The sequence below is a fragment of the Rhopalosiphum padi genome, chromosome 2 (assembly GCF_020882245.1).
Source record: "Rhopalosiphum padi isolate XX-2018 chromosome 2, ASM2088224v1, whole genome shotgun sequence".
Taxonomy (NCBI): domain Eukaryota; kingdom Metazoa; phylum Arthropoda; class Insecta; order Hemiptera; family Aphididae; genus Rhopalosiphum; species Rhopalosiphum padi.
In genome coordinates, this window is record NC_083598.1 from 15426228 (window position 1) to 15451082 (window position 24855).

The window sequence follows — 24855 nt, forward strand, 5'->3', positions numbered from 1 at the left end:
CTATTTCAACTGTAAATACATTGGTATGCATATTTTTATTGGTATGTATCTACATACCATTAAAAATACATATTGTTCTATGTACAATTTACTTGTTGTTTAAAATAATACAAAAATATATAACTATATATACAAAAAAACAATACTGGAATATTACGAAAATTAATGAAAGTTTAAAATTTCATAACATCTATCTTACTCATGAAGCCATCACAATTATTACTATCAATTATACTAGGTTATTCAATGCATAAGAATTTATTTATGGTAATTATGAATAATACACAATAATGATTTAAAAATAAATAATATGAATACGAATAAAACTAATATCAGGCTATTTACTTAGGTTGAAAAAATGTCATAGTTTATGAATTATTTTTAAAATAATCTAAAACTATTATAGAATATACAGAGAAATACAATTTGATTACTATTATTATTATTTTTTTTTATTTTTTTTTTAAGAATAGCAAACCCAAAATAATATTTATATTTATATTATATAAAGACATAAAACATTGAACAGAACGTTTGCTGGAAACATTTCAAAAAAATATGAGTTAAATTGTACACTTGAGTTCAAGACCGGAAAACTGTGACGATACGTGCCGTTTGCAAGATTTAGTTCTTATTATTCAATTTCCGTTGAATTTAATGCACACCGTTTTATGTACTAACCTAACTATTTGCATTCTAGGAAATACTAAAATATATTACTTTAAAATGTGAGAGAAAAAATGTAGTGTGTGACCGGAAGATAAGGGAACAAATTATGGACTTGATGTTTATCCTAAAAACGGTGATAAATGACTGTCATTCACAATGTTTACTGGAACCAGAAATTTCGGGAAACTCGTCATATCGCACATATTTAAAATATATTGTTTATCGTATACTCTATACCGGAGGTTTTTAAATAGTTTTAATACCTAATTATTATACTATACACTTATCAATTGTATACAATGTATGATTGGATTACATACAATATAATCTATTAATTATGTAATGTAGAGCAAATAATAGTATGTATTAAACAGTAACTATCAAAATTAAATTAGCTTTATAAGACTTAAAACAGTTTTAATTTCTTTAATTTCTTATTAATTGTATTTAAATTAAGTAACCTACCTATACACAGAATGTCTTAACTGAATTTAGTTATTAACAATAGCTATTATGATTAGAAAATATGATAAAAAATAACATTGTCTGATACATCATATATTACTTATAATATTTCTCTCATAAAATATAGTAAATTAAATATACTTACAGAATTGTTTTTACTTATATTACATACAATAATGTAATAATAAATAATTTAGCATATTTGATATAATATAATCTCCCTTTGTGTACCTTTATTCTGTATTTTTAATATTTTCTATGGGCTATGTATTCATTTGATTACACTAAACTTTAATCATCTCAAACTTTGACTTATTTTGTGTTTCTACACAAACAAAACACTTCAATCTCCTTTTATCATTTTTTCTCAACATTTTAGTATGGTACTTTCAAATCATTCCAAATGCTTTAGATTAGATTTTTCTTTACCTAGTATAGACTAGGTATACAATACGAGTAAATGCTTCTATATGCCACGTAAGTCAAATAATAATGATTGTATGGTAGCTATTCATGATATTATGTAACATGGTTATTATATTACAAGTATCAACATAATATCCGAAAAAAATAAAAATTAATGATAATGTCACAAATGTATTGAAGTATATCAATACCATTTAAAATTTGTGTTATTGTATCGTTTTAATATAATCAGCTACTGTTTGTTTTTAATTATAAGCTAAACAATTTTACATATAATAAAATTAACTTTATATAGTAATTTAATAATAAAACCAATTTTATTATGAACATCTAACTCTCAAAAAATAATTGATTAGTACTTGCCATATTTATTTATAATTAAAAATAATACTAAAAATTTAAGAAATATTATTTTCAAATAATTGTATAGGTTATTTATGCACCTTTATATATTGTACACATAAGTTAAATTATTAAATTAAATAAAAATAAAATTTTCGTCTTTTTTTTTTACCAAATCATTATATTATAATAGGACGTGTAAGGTGTAACTGATATTACAAATAATACTAAAATTATTTTTTAGAACGCAATATGTGTTATAACTTATTTAATATAAAGAATCTAATGCATTATGCATACTTTAAGAAATTTAAAATATTATTTTGAAATAAATAAAAACGTTATAATAATGTTTTGCGTGAGTTTTAATCATATATCTAATTGACATACATTTCAAACTTTTTACAATCATATAGATGTAGTATATTAATTATCAAACAGGATTTAACTAAACGTTATACATAATAATTATTAATAATACAAAATAGTCAAAAATCGATATTTCATGTTAAATGTGTATAAATAATGTATCGTTTAGTATTATTTCAGATTATTTGTTAGTTATTTTTTTTTATTTTTTCTACGAATTCTATACGAACTATTAAAATACTCATGATTTTATTAAGTCCTAAAATTATTGTAATATTAATATTATGAAACTATTGTTTGAGTATTATACTCGCATTTTCTATATTTTTAATTATGTTTTTATTAAAAAATTGTATTTAAAAAATCAATAATGTTTAATATTTTATAATTATGTGTATTTCTGACTACTGATACTACTATACTGAAATAAAACCAACTATGGGTATACAACTATTATACATTTATACTATAAAATGTATCTAAACATTAACAACTGATATATCTAGTATTATCCTCTATATTGTATACAACACAAATTACCATACATTTTCATACATTTTATCAAATCATTCTTTTTATTTGAACAAAAAACTTAAGTTTACACAGTCGACATGATACGAAGAGACAATATTAAAGTTTATTTTGTAAGGGGGTCAGAATGTCCCATAAATATTATTTTACCACCAACAATATTCTTATAATTTTTTAGCAACTATTCGTTGTATTCAAAAAAATAATAATATTGCATATTAAAATGGTTTTCGTACTTTTTCATTTTATATTTGATTTATAAATTATTATTTTTTATAATTCTTATTAAGTACCATAAAATATAATATAAACATTAAATCATCATAATATTATATTTTATATATAATGATTTAACATAAGTAAACGTTAACGTGAAATAATATGTAAAGTACATAGTATTTCAAAGAAAATATTATGACAGTTATTGTTGAACAATTTAAAAACTCGCATTTTATTTTTGATAAGGTAATGTCTATGGTTTACGTTTGTTAAAGTAAAGGTAAATAATATTGTTTTAAATATGTATTTACCTAAAACCAAACATGACTTACATGTACACATATTAATCTTCAGGTTTAATAAATATATGTAGAAACCTAGTTATTAATGAACTCATATTTATGGTTTCGTTACATTAATAAAATATTAAATAATATATTTATTAAACATAGCTTATAAACTTAACCTAACTTAAAACCATCAATATTTTACAATAGATAGTATAATATCTAAACTAAAATACTAACGAGTAAAAACGTTCAAATTGTTTGAATTGGATCAAAATTAAGTACAAAAACTTTTCTTTCAAACCGAAAACTTGCGAAGAAGCTTAAAACTACAGCCTAGATACCAAAATATGATTGTCTACGACTTAAATTGCCATAAGGCAATTCCTCAAAAACCCTTTGAAATTAAAGTGAATAAAAATTTAACGTTATATAATAAAATAAAATAATAATATACGTATATTGTATTATAATTATTACAGTAATATATGTTTTTTTTTATTTATTAATAAAGACCTGCTAAAGTATTACTATATTGTTACTAAATCATATTATTATAAAATAACGAATGTTAAAAATGTAAACATAATATATTAAACTAGTAATAGCAGAAGCCAGAAATACGTTAAGCTATTAATAATAAAATTAATTAAAAAAAAAGAAAATTTAATGTTTATTATTGAACTAAAATATTAATATTATTCAACACACTCAAATGTAGTAAACCTACTACATATATTAAAAGTCTGTACAAATATAAATATTGGGACCAACCAGGCAAAATATAGTATATATTTAATTTATTTGAAACGTGAAATTTAATATGATATTATGAACAATATATGGTTAGTTTTAACAAATTTACTTACGTTTTAAGTTTCACATGTTGTCAATATGTTATATTCGTTCAGTGTATTGTTGAGAAAACGTATTTATCACACGTATTATTAATCAAATACAATCATTAATGTTTATATTCTTATATCATACGGACACAGATTTCCCACAGACCTAGTGGTGTTCGGTAAAACGCATTAGAGAAATAACTCGTTTACACCATTAGAGTGAAGCTGCGTTTTCAACTCTGGGCTATTTAGAGAACATGGGCGGAGCTTATCGTGAGGGGAACACAAAAGTGTGCCGTCTTTAATATTTGACGTAAATATGGATTGTTTGAAATAATATAGTGACAATCTATGCATTTTGAGGGTTTCCACTTACTTGATAAAAATTATGCCATATCAATAACAGCATCACGAGAATAACGATCTCCAGTCTTATTCCTGGTTTAGTCACATGGTTTCGATCAGATATCAAAGAACTGTAAAATATGGTATCGACATTGTCATCGTTGGCTCTTCTTTTTTCATTATTTGAATTTGAGCAGTTACCTAATTGTTCATATAAAAGTCATAAGATGAATGTTTCCTTATTCTTCTTCACAATTAATCCACTAATAATTATTAATACAAATAAACAAATATTTGTGAATTGTATAATATGTATTATTATTAATTATGAGTTATTATTAAGTTATACCACATATAGTTGTATACTAAGAATATTAAAAAGAAATATTTGTCTCTTTAAAATTTATAATTTATTCAAAGTAAATATTTTTGCTGTAATCTATTCAAGTCATTATAGTACACTCTTAACTTTTACAAAAAAGGAAAATTTACATTATTTTAATATTTCTTTAGGAGATTATAAATATATACCCAAAATATAGTTTTTTATATACAATCTATTATTACTTACAATATACGATGTCAGTTTCATTAAATCGATTACATCTGTAATAGTATACAATTGGTGGTCATTAATACAAACTTATTAGATCCATATATTTTATTGATAGATACACTTATTATTATTTGTTATTGTTTTATACAAATGTTTTTTGATAGTAAACATACTTTTTTTATAATATGAACGTTCTTCATTATATAAAAAGAAAATGTAAGTACCAATATAAATTATGTCTATATATTTTTTGCTATCAAAACCCAATTTAATTTAAAATTAAAATTTTAGAACTACAGATAAATTACCCAGAAAACATTAAATGTTTATATTATATTATATTATATTATATTATATTATATACGTAATTTAAAAGCCAGTTTGCAGTTTATTTCAGTACCCAATGTGTTATCTTATTTTTTAATAGTATTGAATCCAAATATCATAATCATTTTTCATTGTAAAGAACAATACAATTATATATAAAAAAAATAAATATTTTATTCAACAAAATATAAATTTCTTTATTAGGATCATCAATATAACTCTAAAGATTTTAAAGAAATTATTCAACAGATATAGTAATATTGTACTCACAGTGAATCGTTGTAAGTATTTAAACATTGTTGACAATGTTTTGTACTATTTATACACGGATGTTTAATGAATGGAATTAACGTGCTTATTGATTCATTGTTATATGAACTACCATTAACTGTAGTAGTTTCATTTTTAACATTCATCAAGTTACCTTGATACTTGATTTTTTTTAATACCTATGTGGAAAATTAAATTTAAAAATATATATTATTAAACTTATAACGGTTACATAACCCCAATACCGAAAGCTCGGCTACTTTATACCTCTTTTTCGTTTTGTTTTAATTTCGTTTTTGTCTGGATCTGATTGAAGAATTTCTTTTTGGGAATTAATCTTACCGGCGGCTCAGATGTACCATAAAATATCAACTGCCACTTTTTCAATAATCCTACACAAATTATTAACAGTATGACAAATGTATACATCATTCTTCTGATTTTTTTTTAATAAAGTTATATCAATAGTAATCAATCATAAAAATAATTAATCATAAATTCAAAAATATTCATTTATAGTAAATCCAATTTAAATATATTGAGCAAAACTTGCATTTAATCATTTTTTGTGGGATAAAATACTTTATCGTCTGTAAAATCAGGTTTTATTATAGATTTATCCGCTTCTTAGTTAAATGAATTGAATGACACAAATACGGAAAAAATAATATGAACATTTAAAATTCAATTTAGTAATTAAATTAATTTTATACGAGTAACTAAAATTATAAATAAAAAATAAAATAAATTCAAAAAAAAATCTGTAAAAATATAATACCAATAATCGACAAATAATAATACAACATTAAAAAAAAAAAAAAAACTTTTATAAGATGATGTACTATGAATTGTCTATAAAAATATATATATAATGAATTGTAATTTTACTTTATCTAAGAAAAAGCTAAGACGATATATGAAGTGCCTACGGAGAGGCCAACACTTTATTTATTTTAGTAACCTTTCATAAATATTTAACACAAATTATTTTAAACACAAATAAATACATTTTACAATGTACATTATATAATAACATATTTTTTTTTATATAAAATACTTTAAAAAACGCAGCATTTAAGTAATAGTGTATTCAAAATAAAAAATGTTTTCAAATTGTTTTCAAATTATAAACGGATATTAATTAAACATTTGATAGGTATATTAGAATATAATATATTACCTGGACTTTTAGCAGTTGAATTAGCCATTCTTCTGATTATTTTGATTTCCCAACGACCCACTATTTTCTCACCCCAATAATGTACGCTCAGGAATGGCCAATCGTCAAATGTACTGCTTATTATGTCCAATGGCCTTTCAAATAACAACACCGATTTTGTGCCCATTGGTGAAATCAATAAGATTCTCAAATCACCTCTAGGAAAAAACTTAAGCGATATTCGACACTGCACGTGTTCAACGTAGTTAACGGTATTAGCTGAATTATTTTGACATCCATCCACATCCATAAACATGGACAATACACTACCTGGAGCGGGATCAATCCATCTACATTTAAAAAGTGAAAATAATTAAATGTTGGAATGAAAGAAAAAATTATGTACAGTATTTGTATATAGTACCTTTGTTTATTGTCTTCTCTGGCTCTACAAATTTTCTGTGGTGGAACATTAGTCCATTGTTCTGCCATTGTAACTAAAGCACCCCCGTCCATGAGCCCATAACCAAACTTATGACTTACTAAATAAAATATTTTTATTTAGGCTAATATATCAGCTAAGTAGATAATCAAATTAAAAATTAACATTGTTTCTAGTTGATGTAAAATAAACTTAATTATGTAAAATTTCAAGTGTTATTATGAATAATGAACTGTTAAATTGTTATAGCTAAACAACTCATTGTTTTTTTTCTTGATAGTTAATAATTTAATATACTAATTAACCTACCTACTAAATTTAATGGATTAATCAAAATAACCATTATGAGTATAATATTATTATGTGTTTTAAAATAAAAAATAAAAACATGATTGTTTATTTACAACAGTAAAATAATATATGTACATATTTCATACCTTTACGATTAACTCCATTCGTTGTCCAACCAGATTCATTTTGTAATGGTTTTGTATTTGAAGTCATAACAACTAAATACTGCATATCTCTCCAAGTAAGATTACTATTCGCTTCTAATGCTAAAGCACAAAGGCCAGCTGCAATAGGAGCTGAAGCAGAAGTTCCTAACATTCGAAAGTTTATTTAATTATTTTAATCATCAGTATGTATGTTTATATTGTTTATACATTTATTTAATATTTATTTTTTAATTAAATACCACTATGTTCGGACGTGCATATAGTTTCTGGTTTCATTTTTGTGTCCATGTCAACTGTTGTCACTCCGTGATCGCTTCCTGGTGTACCGGAGCTATAAGTAGCGGCTAATGTTGATGAACACTCTTCCAAATACCATGGTTTGTTTCTGTAAATTTATAAATTGATAACTTTGAGTTGTCAAAAATGTCAACAATTTTAAATGTAATACAGTTTTTGAAATATTATATCAAACAATCAAACTAAATTAATCCATATGCATTAAAACATACCCGGTTTGAGTGACACTTGAAATGGATAGCGTATAAATACTGTTTGTATATCCATCACAATTACAAGAATCAGTATGATGGCCACCATTACCCGATGCCCACACAAATATTGAGCCTTTGCCTTGTCTTCCCTGTATATATACAAACGATCATATTAATTAATACAACTGTGTTTGATACATAATATTATGTATAATATAAATATTTTGTACAGATTATTATAAATTATACATTTATACTTTTATTTATATTCCAATAATTTATAATTATACTAAAATACGTAGCAAATATGCTTCTTATGTTTCTAAAAATACAAGTATTATTGTAGTGCAAACAATTAAATTTAATAGTGGTGTAAAATATTATACATATGATTCACCAATCATGCTCATCCTAATTTCTTCAATAACACAGTAATTCAACAATGTATTTTTGGTATTCTTAAAATTTTAGACACTATTCTTTAAGTTCAGATTAATATAGTTCTGAAGATTTTTAATAAAACTTTAGAAATATCATATGGAAATAGAAATTTATGTTTTTCAAATAAAAAACCCTTGATTTTGTACTTAATATTATATTATTATATAATACATACATATTCGATAATTATTTTAAATATTTTTTTGTATTAAAAAAAAATCCAAATGAGTAGTTTACGAGTCTTAAAAGGTTTACAAAAAAAATAATATTCTTAGAAATGGTTTTACAAAAGTATAAAATATATACTAGAATTTATTATACTTGATCCAATTTTACAAATATTAATGTTGAAAGATTAATATTATTTAATTACTAAAATTGTCAAGGAAATCTCAAGAATTTAAAAATATAGTCTTAAAGAATATTTAAAAACTCCAAAAAAATCAAAAATCGAACCAATTAATTATTAATTAGAAAATAATGAAGGTGGTTACTGGTTATGCTCGGTGAATCACCTGTCCATATTATTTATATATACCTATACAAAAAAAAATGTCATATATATTATTACGTATATGTATAATGCATACATAGAAAAATGCAATATAGTTAAAATTATACTGAACTTAATTGTATAACACATTTGTAAAAAAAATAATAATGAATTACAACCAATATATAATAATCTTTGTTTATCAGCGGTTCATAAACGGTGATCCACAACACTCATTTTAGGGATCCGTTGGAGGGGGGCTCTATCAGTAGTTTCAGCCTAAATACAATACATAACATGAGATAAAGTAATTTGCTAGTTTTTTTTTTTTAAAAAGGCATTCGAAATAAAACTATTAACGGAAAAAGATTTGCGATTTCTAAGAGCTTTTTATCAGGGTTACGATAATAACGTTAATATAAAATCTACGTATCAAATTAAAAAAAAACAAATTTTAATCTAATAATCTGCTATATACCACCTAGATGAAAAATAATTTTACATACTATACATATTATAGTTTACACATTATTATAGAATAATAAACTTAACAGTCTCTTAAAACTGTGATGTATTCCTATCCAAAATATAAATTGTTTTCATCAACTTAGGGGTAATTATAGAGAATAGTTAGTTTTATCTTATTGTCTTAAATCTCAATAAAATTATTGGAGTATGAGTATCTATTAAACCTTATACTTATATATACATATTACATTTTTTAATTACATGATGTATTTTTTAAGCCTGATTGATTACTAAGTTATAATATAATGTTAATCATATGTTTGTATTTTAAATTAAGAAACAAATGTATAAATTTAGTATTCAATTCAAATAAAAAATATATTTTACCATTGTGATATTTAAAAACTATAAAACTGTAAAAACTGTAAAAATATAAACTAAATAATTGTTAAATTTTGGACTTAAGTTTTACATACAACACCCTACATATTACAAACATGATACAATTAAGAATTAATTTTACAAAATGTATAGTATATTTTCCTTTTATAAAGATATTAAACATAGTTTTCAATTTTTATTTTTATTTTAAACAAAATTTATTTTAGGATTTTAAAGAAACGACCTCTTCGATATCAAGACTCATAAACTAACATCAAAAAAATGAAAAAAAAATCATTATTTTAATAATTTATAAAATTTTGGAATACATCCAAGTTTTGACAAATATATTATTTTACATTTGAAATACCTTATTGTATCTAACTCGATTTTACAAAAATCTCCTTCTCAATAAATGTGTATTGTATAAAATATGTACAAATAAAAAAAAAATAAATAAAATAAATAATTATCAATAATTTACATTAAAACAACATTTAATTCTTATATAAAAATTAATATATATATATATATATATATATATATATATATATATATTTATTCATAACTAAAAAGTTCAAACTAGATTTTTTCAAAAATCGTTTTTATATACATATAGGTTTAGTTATCAATGTTTTACAATCCGAGTTCACAAACAACCATTTAGGTCCATTATTTAAAAAAATATTGATAACTAAAAGGTTTTAAACCAACATAATTTCATAATTGGTTATTTTATAGTGATTTAAGTTGAAACATTTTGTTCATCACTATAGTGTTAAATCAGTAGGTTTTATATTCTATATGTGGGATAAAATAAATCAATAATAACAAAAAGTACTATGATAATATATTCATTGTATTAATCGTATAATTACAAAATTAAATACTTATAATAAAATATTATATTTATATATTATAATATTGTATTTAGATATTAATGATGACTACTATGATGTTTCTTTTATCTTTTTATATAATTTTTAGAATATTAAGTTAAAACATTGGGCGTTTATATCGTGACAAGTTCAACAGTTCATAACCCATGCACGGATACATATGTCTAGTTTAATGGACTTTATCCATTAACAGTACACAAGTACACATATAAAAAAAACCTTATAAAGTAAAATTAAAAAAAAAAGTGAAACAAAAATTAAAGCACAAAATTAAACAATCAGGTCACAGACTTGACATTCATTCATGTATATAAAACAAAAAACTCTATTATTTTGCTTGTGAATAGCCTGTTATGAAACGAACGGATGCGTGTATAAATTGTCGACAAATGCACACATTTTACCTGACAGGCGAAACGGCCAATAAAAGCTCATAAAAACAGTACAAATAAATGTTTGTTGCAGGCTATTTAAAAACCCTTAATGGCAACTTTTGCTAAGGTTATATCTACCGTTTTTTTCGCATTCCATCTCATTTTTTCTCTCTCTTATATCTCGGTATCGTTCATTCACCTTATTGCCTCTTACCATCTTTCTATTTGGCCAGATAATATCCAAACTAACCCCATTCAACCGTAATGCTAAATTATATCCGTTTATATTTTTAGATGGCACAAAAAACGTCCATAATAGTTCAAATCACCTTGAGTTAAAGTATACGAGACCAAATGTCTCATTCGTTATTATTCATCACAAGGAAATAATGTTGTAAAAAATACTATTTTTCTATTTTTTGATATTATATTTATGTTAATGTTATTTTTATAAATAAATAACTAATCATCAAGTAACTATCAGAATCTTAGATCAAACCGTTTGAATTAACGATATCGATTTATTTATTTATACAAACATTTTTTTGCTTTATAATTCAAAAACGAATAACTAAATTTCTAAACATAAAATTATCCTCAACATATTTTTCTCTTCTTTTGCTATATTTAAGTATGTAAAGTGTTCTACATTTTTTAGTCTTTTATGAATTTATGAATTAATTTACTAATGAGACCATCTCAAATTAGAATCATTTTAATCATTGAATTAAAATACCCACATCAATCACGGAATTTTTATACTTCAACTTAGAAAACAAAAATAATATGTTTAAGTTTTGCAATGACTCATATATCAATCGAATATTTTACCCAGTTATAATATAGTACTTTGTAGGCATATTATATTGCATATACATAACGCCGTGCAATATAATAATAATATGTTAAGAATCAATTACACCATGTTTTGAGATCTCATCATGTTTAACTTATCTCAGTAAATTAAAATTAACATAGAGACTTAAGAATTTTTAGAATTAAGTTTATTATTATTTTATATTCACGATAATATATAAAACATATTTAGAAAAATAAATTTTAAGCAAACCCATATTATACAGTTTAGGTTACTCGAAACTTATTATATTGACAAGGTACTAGATTAATAACAATAATAATATAGGTGTTATTTATTATTTTACTATGATAAATTAAATGCCATATTTTTGATTTTTGTATTTTTAATTTAAAATTAAATTTCTAATAGTAATATAATGTATAAATAAATTATATAATGTCCTTTTAAATAAATTCTAATACTGCTCTTTTTAGAATCGATTTTTGTGCATATTAATTTATTATTGAATTATAATTTAATACGACATCCTTTACAGTGATAATAGACATATTTTGAAATATTTTGTACAGTAGGGCTAGTTACTTATTTTTATTTTTTTATTATTCTAAATTTTAAGTTATTTGTTTTAAAAAAATGATCAACATTTTTGTGAAAATTACTGTAATAATTGAAACCAATCAAAATTAATTTAATTACATTAGACAATGTAACGATGACACTTACCGATGTAACGCCATTAACGAATGCTCTTTTGGCCAATGGTCCAGGTCCATCAACTGTTTCCCCATCGTCCTCTGGTCCCCAGGAAGCACTGTATATATCTATATAGTTTGTGTTCAGGCTTAATGCTTTTGCTTCAACCACGTCGTTAACAACCCCATCTAACATCCGGACACCTTTTGATAAACATACCAAAAGCATAATCTATTACTTATGGAAAATTATTTTTTTTAAATAATTTTTTGCAATTTATTCCATATAACAGATAGTGCAGTATACGCTTTAAAATTAAGTATCCCTAATATCTTCCTCGTATATGGCTATTGAATAAATTATAGAATATATATATAAGTATACAATCTACATACTACATGTGTAGTATTACATCGAAATTTAAATTAAATAGTTTAGCTGCATCCTAAGATGCTCCATATTTGTATGATAAGTAAAACAGTTATATAATTGGCAATAAAATTAAATAATATATTATCAAATATAGAAGAAGGTGTTAAAATGTGTAAAATGTATAGTTTATTATACTTATCAACTATTGCATAATATTATACTATTTATAATTTATATTATACATATTTTACCATGTATTATGTTTTAGAAATTATTTAATATCCAATGTCACTTCAATAAATAATTTTATATGCTTGGTACTAATGTTTACAAAGTATTTTTTCAAACCTCCAATTTTTGCATTATATGCAATTCCAACGCCACAGAATTGGTTAAACGCGACGGCTGCAACTTCTCCAGCACACCTTGTACCGTGTTTGTTGTCTCCGTCGTCTCTTGGACTTGGGTCGTCGTCATCATCGTTTATATCCCAACTGGCTGCTTTGTCCTAAGAAATTACATAAATTATCCAAGTCATTGTCGGTGAAACATTACATTATTTATCTGAGGTATTAAGGGCGGTTAGGGAATGTTACATCAATAATTCATGCAATATTTTTAACTCGAGGCGTATGAGTGTACTCGAATTTAAAATAAATGAAGGAGACAAGACGAGCACCGGAAACAAAGAGCTAGATGTGATAATATACAGTTTGGAGTAATGAAACGCGGAGAAGTTAAATAGCAGGGTAATACAAACAAGGGCGCAAAAGGTCAATCAAAATGGACCCGAAGGCGACAAAGAGTGTAAACAAAATGATATACACAATACAGTGAATACTTGACAGCGGCAGAGGCAATGGTATTATTAAATGGCTAGCGGCTGTGTAACGCCTTTAAAAAAAAACCTATGAGACTGTCGCATGGGAGAAGTTGAAAAATACATATGGAATGTTTGGAAATGGAAATTGATTTCAGCAATGATGTATATAGGTGCCTGGAGACTTTCACCAATCAATATTAAATTGGAAAATATTTCAAATTAAACATTGATTAATAAACAAGGAGTACATTTTCATGTATGTGCAATACTAAATCAATTAATAATAAATCGAAAATAAGGTTATTGTTTTGTTTTTTTTTTTAATAGAATTATAAAAAATAACAAAAAACATAGTGAAATTAATTCAGATAATTGTAATGATAAGTATTGATTTTATTAAATTTATTAAACTAATTGATTAATAATTTTATATTTATTACACTATTTCTACTTTATTGAAATTTCATTTTTAATTATATTAAATAATAATAAATAATAAGTAAACATAATATATTTAGCAGTAGATATATGACCAAACGTAATTCAATTAGGATTCTATTAACATAAATATAAATTAAAAATGTTACGTTGTAAATTATTTGGTTTTTTTTTATATTACCAATAATATAAATAATAATTTATCATACAGTATATTATAATTAATATTGAAAAATTACAATACATGTTTATCAATCATGCTAAACAACTATCGTTGTATATTATATATATATATATATTTACCTTAAACAAATACGACTCTATACCATATACATATTTAGAAGCATAATTTTAATGTATTTCTAAAAGTATATTAATATGTAATAATGTAAGATAAAACAATTTCAATATCCTTATAGAATACATGAATTGTACAGTTTCAATGAAGCTTAGTGCAAGTGATTTAATGTGTAGGTATATTGGCATGGGTATATTATATATAATATACATTGTGTATATATATATATATATATATATATAGCTACATTATAAATTAGTTAGATATATGTTGTTGCTTTCTACGGGGATTCTAATCAGTGACCCGTACTGTTTAATTCAATGGCATAACACACATGTATAATTGTACATCGACATTCTAAAAAAAATATAAATCCTATATAGAATTATATATATATATCCTATATTTCACTTACTTTGAAAATTCAAATGGTAACAAAATTAAAATATTTATATTTTTAAGAATATGTTTTGAAAATTGAATGTTGAGTAACCGAAAAAGTTCTTAATAATTTGGATTTTTTTAAAATATATTTACGAATTTTAGAATCATAAATTCAAAATAAATTTGATACTATTGTTATAAATAATTACCAGTAAAAACAGCACCATTCCAATTATGAGTTATGTTTAAGAGGACGTCATACCTGCATGTGTTGTCTCTACGACAATAACGTGAGTTATATAGTTATGTAAAATATCAAAATTTTAAAATGCTCGTAACTCGCTTAAAAATTAAAATATCAATATAATATCTTATAAAAGCTTATAAGATGCCTTAGATAATATTATTTCCTTTAAGTTTGATAATAAGTAAATTGGCTCTAATATTAAAGCTAACAGCATAAAATTGAATCTGCTGAACGCAACTTTGCTATGTCTTACGTTCGTAAGACAGAGACCACACATGCGGGTATGACGTCCTCTTAAAATTAATAGTTTATATAATAAAATATATCAACTACAAGAATTAGTTACTATAAGTCTATAACATTATGTTAATTAATGATTGATTATTAACTATTTTACAATACTATTAACCATTATAATAGCGCACTTGTATGCTATAAATTGTTTTGAAACTGAAGTCTATTAGCAATAAATATTTTTTTGAAATTAACGTTTTCGTAATAATATTACGATATTATCATGTATGTGACAATTTAGGATATTTAGTTAGGGTATATTTTGAAACAAAAAACGTGTTCAAACAAAATAAAATACAAAAATTAAATTCATCAAAAATATTTTTCGTTTGATATGTCAACACGTCACGAGTAACACGAGAGAACGATGATAAATAATATATTATTATGATTTACGATAGTCGATAGTATGATTAAACCTAAAAACCATACTAGCTAGAAGCTAGATACATACCATTTGCATAGGTATACTGGAGAATTTCATATTATCGTGTTAGTAAATAATAAACAATGTAAGTAAGTTTCTACAACAAATTTTATCATTAATTTTACGAAAAATCAAAGCAAATGTTTAGCTTGAAAATACATTAATAAAACTTTTATTAAACGTTTTTACTACAAATAACACAATAATACGTTGATATTTAAGAATAAACTTTCGCGCCTATACTTATGAAACCAAATAGTACTATTGTCTAACTTAAATTTCTATTCAAACTAAATGTAATTACATCATATAATATATATATATAAGGTAATAATGAGCCACTTATAATGTGTTATGGGTCAAAATAATATATAGGTCTTTCGGGGCTACCGAAAATGATGTTGATAGGGAAGGGCGTATTGAAAAAGCGGTAGACCATGGGTGTGACTCGTGAGATCTGAAGTATTATTCAACGTTAGCAATTATCTCACTTCAACAACTTGTATTGTTTGGGTATATGTGTATCGAGCGTTGCTTCTACCTCTACTCAGTTTTACTCCTTTTACCAAGATAAATACTTACCACGAATGGTTGTTTTATTAACAATATTTTAAGTAAATGTTATGTGATAATGATATTGTTTTTTCATGTAAAATCTTGAACAAATGTTCAATTTTATAATGAAACTATTTAGTAATTTAGCAATAAAGCATTATTAAATTGGCCATTAAATGTAAAAAAATACTGTTATGGGTATTAAAATATAAATTAAATAATTAAAAATACTTCATATTACATACATTATATTATTTATGAAAGTATATTTGTTCAGTGATCTAATCGTTTCAGAACAACGGTTATTAGTTGTTGTCCTCTCAAGCACATAATAACAACATTTAAGTATGATAAAATATGAAATAACGTTATTGTAATATCAAAATGTATAAAGTTCTATAGGCATAAAAATATATTATTATTTAAGCAATACCGATTTTAAGCATTGCTTATAAAATTATCATTAGTCGATACATTATATAATATATTATGTACATTAAGATTATACTTAATATATAAAACTTATTTTCTCTTATTATAAGGTTTAAAATAATTGTGGAACATATAATAATCTTGATATTATTATAATACTTTGATACTCGAGAAAAACGATAAAAATAGTTAGATTGGCAAAATGTATTTACTTAAAGTTGACTAAAAATATTTCAATTAAATTTCATCATTTTATCGAATAAAACTTAAAATTAATAATAGTTATTAATTACTATAATATAGAAGCTATTTAATATTTTAAATATATACTATGCAATTTTAATTAAACATTTTAGTTTAACAATTTAGTTAACATTGAAATCTAAAGAATCAGAATTATACATTAACATAATATAATTTATAATTTAAAGTTATTTTTTTTTTATTATTCAATTCATTAGGAAACTGTTTCAAATACACATATCAATTTTATATTCTAAGCAGAGCGATGATTTTTTTTGTCTTCACCTTTTGGAGCAGTAAAAAATTAATTTTTGAATTATTTGATTGAGCGTTTGAAATTCAAATTCTTACGAAATTTCATATTCACGAGTAAAATAACTAAAGATATATCAAATTTTAATTTAAAATATACAATTTAACCAAAATTATTTATAAACATTAAACATATTATTTTCACAAATTATTTATTTCAGTGTACTCATTATTGTTGTATATAAACAATAGCTTAGAATCAAATACATTAAATCTTTATTACTAACTCTATATTCATAATAATTAAAACTTAAATGGAAACAAAATAATGTAATAAAATACATATATGTATGAAGTAAGATAAACGAGGCTTCTGTTGACTTTGGTAGTTTTGACTTCCAATATTATTTTGAATTGAAAATATATACAATATACCTATATGCATATAATAATTTTGATACATAATATCAATAAATGAATGAACATAATTAAATCTTCTGAGAAATAATATAATAGAATAATAGTTAAAATTTGGAATACGATGAACAAAGTTTATTATTTATTTAGTTGCTCGTTTGTTGATTGACCCCAAAGAAATAGTATAGTCGTGTAATTTGTAGAAAGGGATAAATAGTAACAAATAAACTCAATTCTCCCTAGAGACATAGTAAGGAAGTTATATTATGTTACTTTGGTAATGAAGGGAAATGGTAGGTTGATCATAAGTTAGTATTTAGGGGTTATCGCTGATTACGAGTGGAAAAACAAGCTATAGGGTTTAACACGTCGGATTAAACAGCACCCAACCAGTTATACCTGAATCTATTCACTTTAATAAAAATTATAAATTATTTTCATCGTATACTCAAGAATTCTAAACATAATAGCCAATCATGTTTACCAAATAATTATTGATCACAATAATATTATAATAATATGCTTTAAACACAACCCGGATGGTTTTTTTATTTATTAAGATACAATTTAAAAAAATTGTGAATAATATATCTTGCCCATATTCAAAAAATGAATAAAAATCAAAAATCTCAAATATACATTATATAAATTTGTTGCTACCTGTATACATCATTAGTGTTATTAATTTAACATTTTGAAGACTGAGATACAGATACCAATTTACGATGTTAAAACTATAAATTACATTTGTGTAGGTTTTTTTTATAGATATCCATAAAAGATGTTTGAGAGGAGACAAATAAGCCTTATCTGTAGATGTATCATTATTGTCAACATAATTTGTTTGTGGACATATACATTATACATATTTGTTTTTTTTTTAGATATTTTAAGTTAAGATTTTGAAAAAATTAGATATTGAATAAAACGAAAAATTACTTTTTTAATTATTTTGTTATAATCAAAAAAGACATAAAACTTTTTGTGTTACTATGAGTGTTTCTATTTACTAGGTGGTTTTACTTAGAATTTTCAAGTTTTTAGATTAATTTTAAGCATTTTATACCACAAACCTTTCCACACTGTTATATGCTAAGTCAGTAAGTTGGCACATAAGTTATTATAACAACTAGTAATATTAATATAGGGTAACATTATAACAAAATTATTATACACTATATTGTATTATTTTTTTTTTTCAGAAATTTATTTAACCTACCATACTATTAATATATTTGTATTATATGTTATGCTGTTATATTGTGAAATATATTAGAATATTTCTACGATATCACATTCAAATTCAACCATATCACTGTAATCTGTATGTTATGTAAATACTTAACTTATAGATAGAAACTTCTTACTTTATTATAAATTTAAAAAAAATATATCAATATTAATTTATGTTATATTACAAATATTTTATGAAACGTTTACGAGAATTTTTTTTTTAACACAGTAGTCAATTAAAAATAAAATGTTGTTCCTTGTATGTAATATGTATTGACTATTATATTATATTATAAACAAGACCTATAACCAAATACAGAAATAACAACGATGTTGATGTTATGATTTGTTTATTTATTTACACAATTAAGTATTAATTTTTAATAAAAAAAATAAATAATGAATTTTTACTTTATATTTTTAAATTTAAATTAATTATATTTCGTACTTTTAATAAATAAATATTTATTTTAGCATATTATACTTATATGTTAATGCATATTGCATATAGTACATTAAAGTTTTATTTTTAAATATATAAAACTTTGAAATTCGTGTTCATTGAATATTTTTCATTATTGTTTTATCATCCACACCTTCTTGGTCCAATTAGTCCGAATAATTGAAGCTCTAATATACAGGATATGTATAATTTATTAATTATAAACACATTTTATACAATATATATTTCCAAAATTATTGTAATTTCCCCTCTACCGTACAGCATCGTGCAAATAAAAAACAAATATATACATTTTTTAAACATAAATAGTAATATTTCTTTCCAACCAATTAAACAAAAATATATTTTGTAACTATAAAAATTTTAGTTGAGTGGATTACCAAATTAAATTCTTCAAAAGATCGTTCTCCCTATCTTTGAGCTATACATACATAATTTTCTATACGTCTATCACTATCTTTCTATATTTAGTTTGGAGCATATGTCTTATGGCTAGCAAAGATTCTCTCAATTATTCTGCTGAGCTCAAACGTGACCCTTTGTTGGTCTTTAATCGACCATTGTTTCGCACTAGCGAATCGCAAATAAACCACACAACATCTTAGGAACCTACCCACACAATCTATTGTTACGCAATCGCATTTAATTCTATTCGAGTGTATTTAATTTTAGAAACCAAATATTCAATTTAATTTAACTTATCTTTGAGTCCACAATTAAGTTCTTAATCATAATCGGAAACAGCAAGATGTGTTAAATATAAATACAACTATCGATCGATAATAAATATAATTTTACCTATAAAATTATTATGTTTTTTTAGAATATTCAAATTCAAATTTCTCAAAATCTATTGTCTGTGTTTCAAATAATTATATTATACGTATTATTGATTAAATAAGATAAACCACAATAACTTAAAGAACATATTGCTGCGAAGATAGATAGAATTTAAAAATATAATATACCTGCAAAAACAAGATAATTAAACTTGATTTGGATCTTTATATAAAGATTTATATATTTGTTGTGGTTATACACCCGTTGATAAGACTTAAATTAATTTTTGTTGAAACGGTTATTCAAGTTTAAACTTTAAAACAACTTGTTTATTAATTGTATTTTAAATTATTTTGAGCATATTCAATAATCGAAGTATTTATAGTTGTAACCCACTCTAAGAAGTGGTTGGTTAGTGAAATGTAATTAGTTCTTTTCTATGTATTCAAGTTTCAGACATTCAGAACAACACCTCTACTATACATAGTGAAATAATTATTTTTATATAAAAGTTCAAATAATTAGAAAACACTCCCGTTATTCGTTCCCTGAACTCCAATATTCATGCATTCATATTTATAAAAAGTAAAATAATCCACGTCTAGAGAAATAAAATTCCAACAAGTAAATTATCACAATACACGTTTAGCGTATACACCAGTATGTAGAACAGATTCCTGTGGTGTTTATGTATCTTAAAGTACTGAAGTTAATATAAAAAATCCATTATTTCACTACCGAAAAACACCATGGGATACATTAAATAGGCAATGATAATAGTTAAGTTAACGTTAATTTATAAAAAAGTCATTATTTTATTGTCATGTTTAAAAAAAATGCCCTATTTTAAATGTATATGTTTTAAAAAAGAATAATTTCTACGATTAAATCTTTACTCTTTTTAAGTACATTTAAATTTAATAATTAGGTAAATATTTTATTTTGACCCCAACAGTTTCTGTTATTATCATAATATTGGTTTAATAAACTATTATCAAATAATATATGGTGAATAACATACGAATATTAGGAGGTATCTAACAATAAAAATTATTTCCTAAATTATTTATGCATAATTCATATATTTTAATGAAATCCTTGAAATACTTTATGAAAGCAAAATTATTTAAAATATAAATATAATCATAGTAACCCTTTTTAGATAAGTTTAAATTTGGTTAATAATATACCCTCTAGCGGCTCTATCACTTTGTTTACCAGATTCTATCTGATCTCGACACCATTTATTAAAATAAATAAGATTTTCTATAGTAATTAATATAAATAATAATTTTATAACTATTCTTCAAATTATCCAAAAAATAAACACTCTATTGACTTACAATTAGACAATTTTAAATTTTAAATTTTAGTAGATAAATTTAAAAGAAGGAAGAATATATAATTATTATAAATATTATATATTAGTATAAGTGATATATTTGTTTACACTATTAATAAATAAGTAGACACCTATCTCTCAATAAAACTATTTGAATCGCAATACTAAATATTCATGGAAACTTGTTTAAAAAAAATCGTATATTATGTTTGTATAAACATTTAAAAAATTCGTTTCACCGAAAATAAATAAATACTTGTCATCTTATTGGAATTCAAATACGGCAGTGGACCCGTGAAAGCTTAAACCCGATTTGATGTCATAACGTATTCATGCATAACTATTCCTTTTCTGTTCCATTTCAAATGTCTCACAACCACAGAATTCTATAGCTGGATAATATTGTTGTATATGCAACAATAAGTGACCTTTTGATCCTAAAAAAGTTGAATTTATATTCTAGAGAGTCATTCAAAAGATTGATAAATCAATACTTATATTACAGTGTATCATACTAGGTAATCAAAAAAAAAAAAATTCATAGTTTACTTAGAAAATGTATTTTTTTGTATAATGCAAGTTATAATATAAGGGTATAGATGTACCGTGTTCACTGATTTACACGTTACAAGGTATTCATATCACTTTACTAATCCGATTGCTCAAGTATTAATATTGTTGCAATTGATGTTGTCTTGAACATTTTCACCCATATCAAACTTTTTATTATTTTCTATCAATTTTTTAAAACGTAATAAATTGAGATATTCTAAATATTATTTTTAATATGCTATACACTATAATATCATAAAAAAGCATTTCATTGTTTTTATTTTAATTATTTTAATATTTAAAATGTATATAACCGTATAGTAAATCTACTTATATACTCAATGTTAAATAAATTGAACTTTATTTGATTAAAAATGTAATAATATATATATATATATATATAAAAAATAATAAAACGCTGTTGGAAAAATATTTATTGCTATACTATCAACACAAGTACCTAACTAATATCTTATGTTAATAATAATAAAAAAAACCGAGTACGTCTCTCTGCTGTACATAGCAAGTATCGGATTTATCTATCTTTGTATTAAATAGGTGATGGTAATGGATGTGATAAATGTTATTTCAATGATTTATTTATTGCAAAAAATGATTCTGAACAGAATTACTGTCAGCGTCTATTTTTAAGCATATTTTATAATTTATTTATATGACTGAAGGTATTTTTTTTTATGTTAGTACTTAATACTGTACATAGATCACACTATTGTCTTACCAATAATGTTGAACATATTATGTATACTGTTATAATATACCATCATACTATATCAATTGTATAAACATATAAGAAAATACAATACATCCATGTCATAGACTCATAGAACGGTGTTAATAATAGGTTCACGGTACACGCTAACAGAATACAGTTAGTCAAATTATTTTGGAAATTCAATTTCGCATATAAAATAATAATATAGATAAAGATAGAATGTTCCAAGTATGTACAATAAGTTAATAAATGATTTCTAAATCACAAAAAAATAACTAAGTTCATACATTTTTATTAAATATATAGCTATTTTTACCAAAATGTAAATATTAAATACTCATAGAAATTGAATATAAATATTCACTAATATAAATTTATCATAACAATATATACGATTATTGAGAGTGTTTAACATACGTTTTTTTAAATAAAAAAGTTTTTGAATTGTTAACCATTAAATAATAGTTAATAGGGTTATTATAGGTCATTATTACTTTTTGTTGAAAAACCGTTAAAATTAAAACTTCAATTTTCAATAAAAGAAAAATGTGCTTTTTAGATATTTTAATTATTTTAATAATGCTCTAAGATAATTAATATTGAATTCTAAACTTCAAGTTTAAAAAATAAAAATATTATACATTTATATTTACTTGCAAATGTTGAATAACCAAGTTAATTTTAATTAAAGGATTGAATAATTTTTATTAAAAAATATCTATTTTAATAATACAATTGTTATTGAAAAACAATATATAACTATAATATTATATTTTGGAAAGAAAAATACTGAAATCAATGGTGAAGCACAGGACAGCAGAAAAATCCCTTTTTCACATAACTTTAGCTACAAGTTGTATAAATATAAAATAGACTGATAGTAAACGTGAACTAAAAAATAATTAAGAGTCGTGTTATTATTATTATTTTTTTGTTAATTCTTACAGATACAGAATATGCAGGTATATTATGTTTTAGGTAATTAAATAATTTCAATCATACTTCCAATTAACTGTGTAATATGGTACTGTATACTATGACAATAAGCTTATTTTAATCATACTATTAAATTAATTTAATTTCATGATTTTGCTTTATATAATTTACTATTATGTTGTTATATAATTTACGTGTTATGACCTACAAAACAGCTAATACAAAATTACTATTGTTATTATCCCCTATTGTCGTTCTTGATTATCATACAAAATAAAGTGTAGATATTTTCTCTACCCTTTTCTGAGCAATGTTCAGTAAGCAATTTAGCATACTTCAAAAACCCTACATTTAAATTTGAGTTTTGACCAAAACAATTAATATCTTCACTACATGTTTCTACTTAGGTTATTTTATAACATAAGTTCTTTAACTACTAGCTTATAAAGGTTCTATTTTTTTATTATTATTATTTTTTTTTTTTTTTTTGAGTGAAAGAAGTCAATTAATATGATTGTTAAATGTTTTACTAAAGTGCTTTGATACACTAAGTAGTAAGTACCTATTGTCAAAGTATATTAAACTTAAAGTCGAATACTCACAAAATACTCATTCTAGAACAATATTACCAGTATGTACATATTTTTACATGTAAATATTGCTCTACACGTACAATAATTATTGTACTCACATCAGCATCGTTGGAATAAATTATTAAAAAACTTTTAATTATAACTGATGATAACATATTACTAAATTCAATATCAACAATTAAAGTTTTCTTATCATTTAAATATAATATTATAAGTGAATTATGTATGTATAATTATGTATTTTTTGGAAAATAATTACGTGAATAATTAA

General features: G+C 23.2%; 2 protein-coding genes across 5 annotated transcripts in view; one reads left to right on the forward strand and one right to left on the reverse strand.

Annotated features, from left to right (window-relative positions):
- Positions 1-24855, forward strand: part of LOC132923052 (aquaporin AQPAe.a) — a 478481-nt gene that overhangs the window by 320336 nt on the left and 133290 nt on the right. The gene's annotated exons all lie outside the window — the stretch shown is intronic.
- LOC132923046 (uncharacterized) overlaps positions 1-24855 on the reverse strand; it is a 107694-nt gene that overhangs the window by 16265 nt on the left and 66574 nt on the right. For all 3 annotated transcript variants that reach the window (XM_060986843.1, XM_060986844.1, XM_060986842.1), the window contains exons 5-15: positions 13491-13650; positions 12801-12973; positions 8220-8350; positions 7950-8095; positions 7690-7854; positions 7235-7352; positions 6832-7160; positions 5919-6043; positions 5652-5830; positions 5070-5104; positions 4530-4699 (exon numbers count right to left, since the gene is read on the reverse strand). In XM_060986843.1, coding sequence (XP_060842826.1) covers positions 4530-4699; positions 5070-5104; positions 5652-5830; positions 5919-6043; positions 6832-7160; positions 7235-7352; positions 7690-7854; positions 7950-8095; positions 8220-8350; positions 12801-12973; positions 13491-13650 — 1731 coding nt within the window. The remainder of the gene's footprint in view (positions 1-4529; positions 4700-5069; positions 5105-5651; positions 5831-5918; positions 6044-6831; positions 7161-7234; positions 7353-7689; positions 7855-7949; positions 8096-8219; positions 8351-12800; positions 12974-13490; positions 13651-24855) is intronic.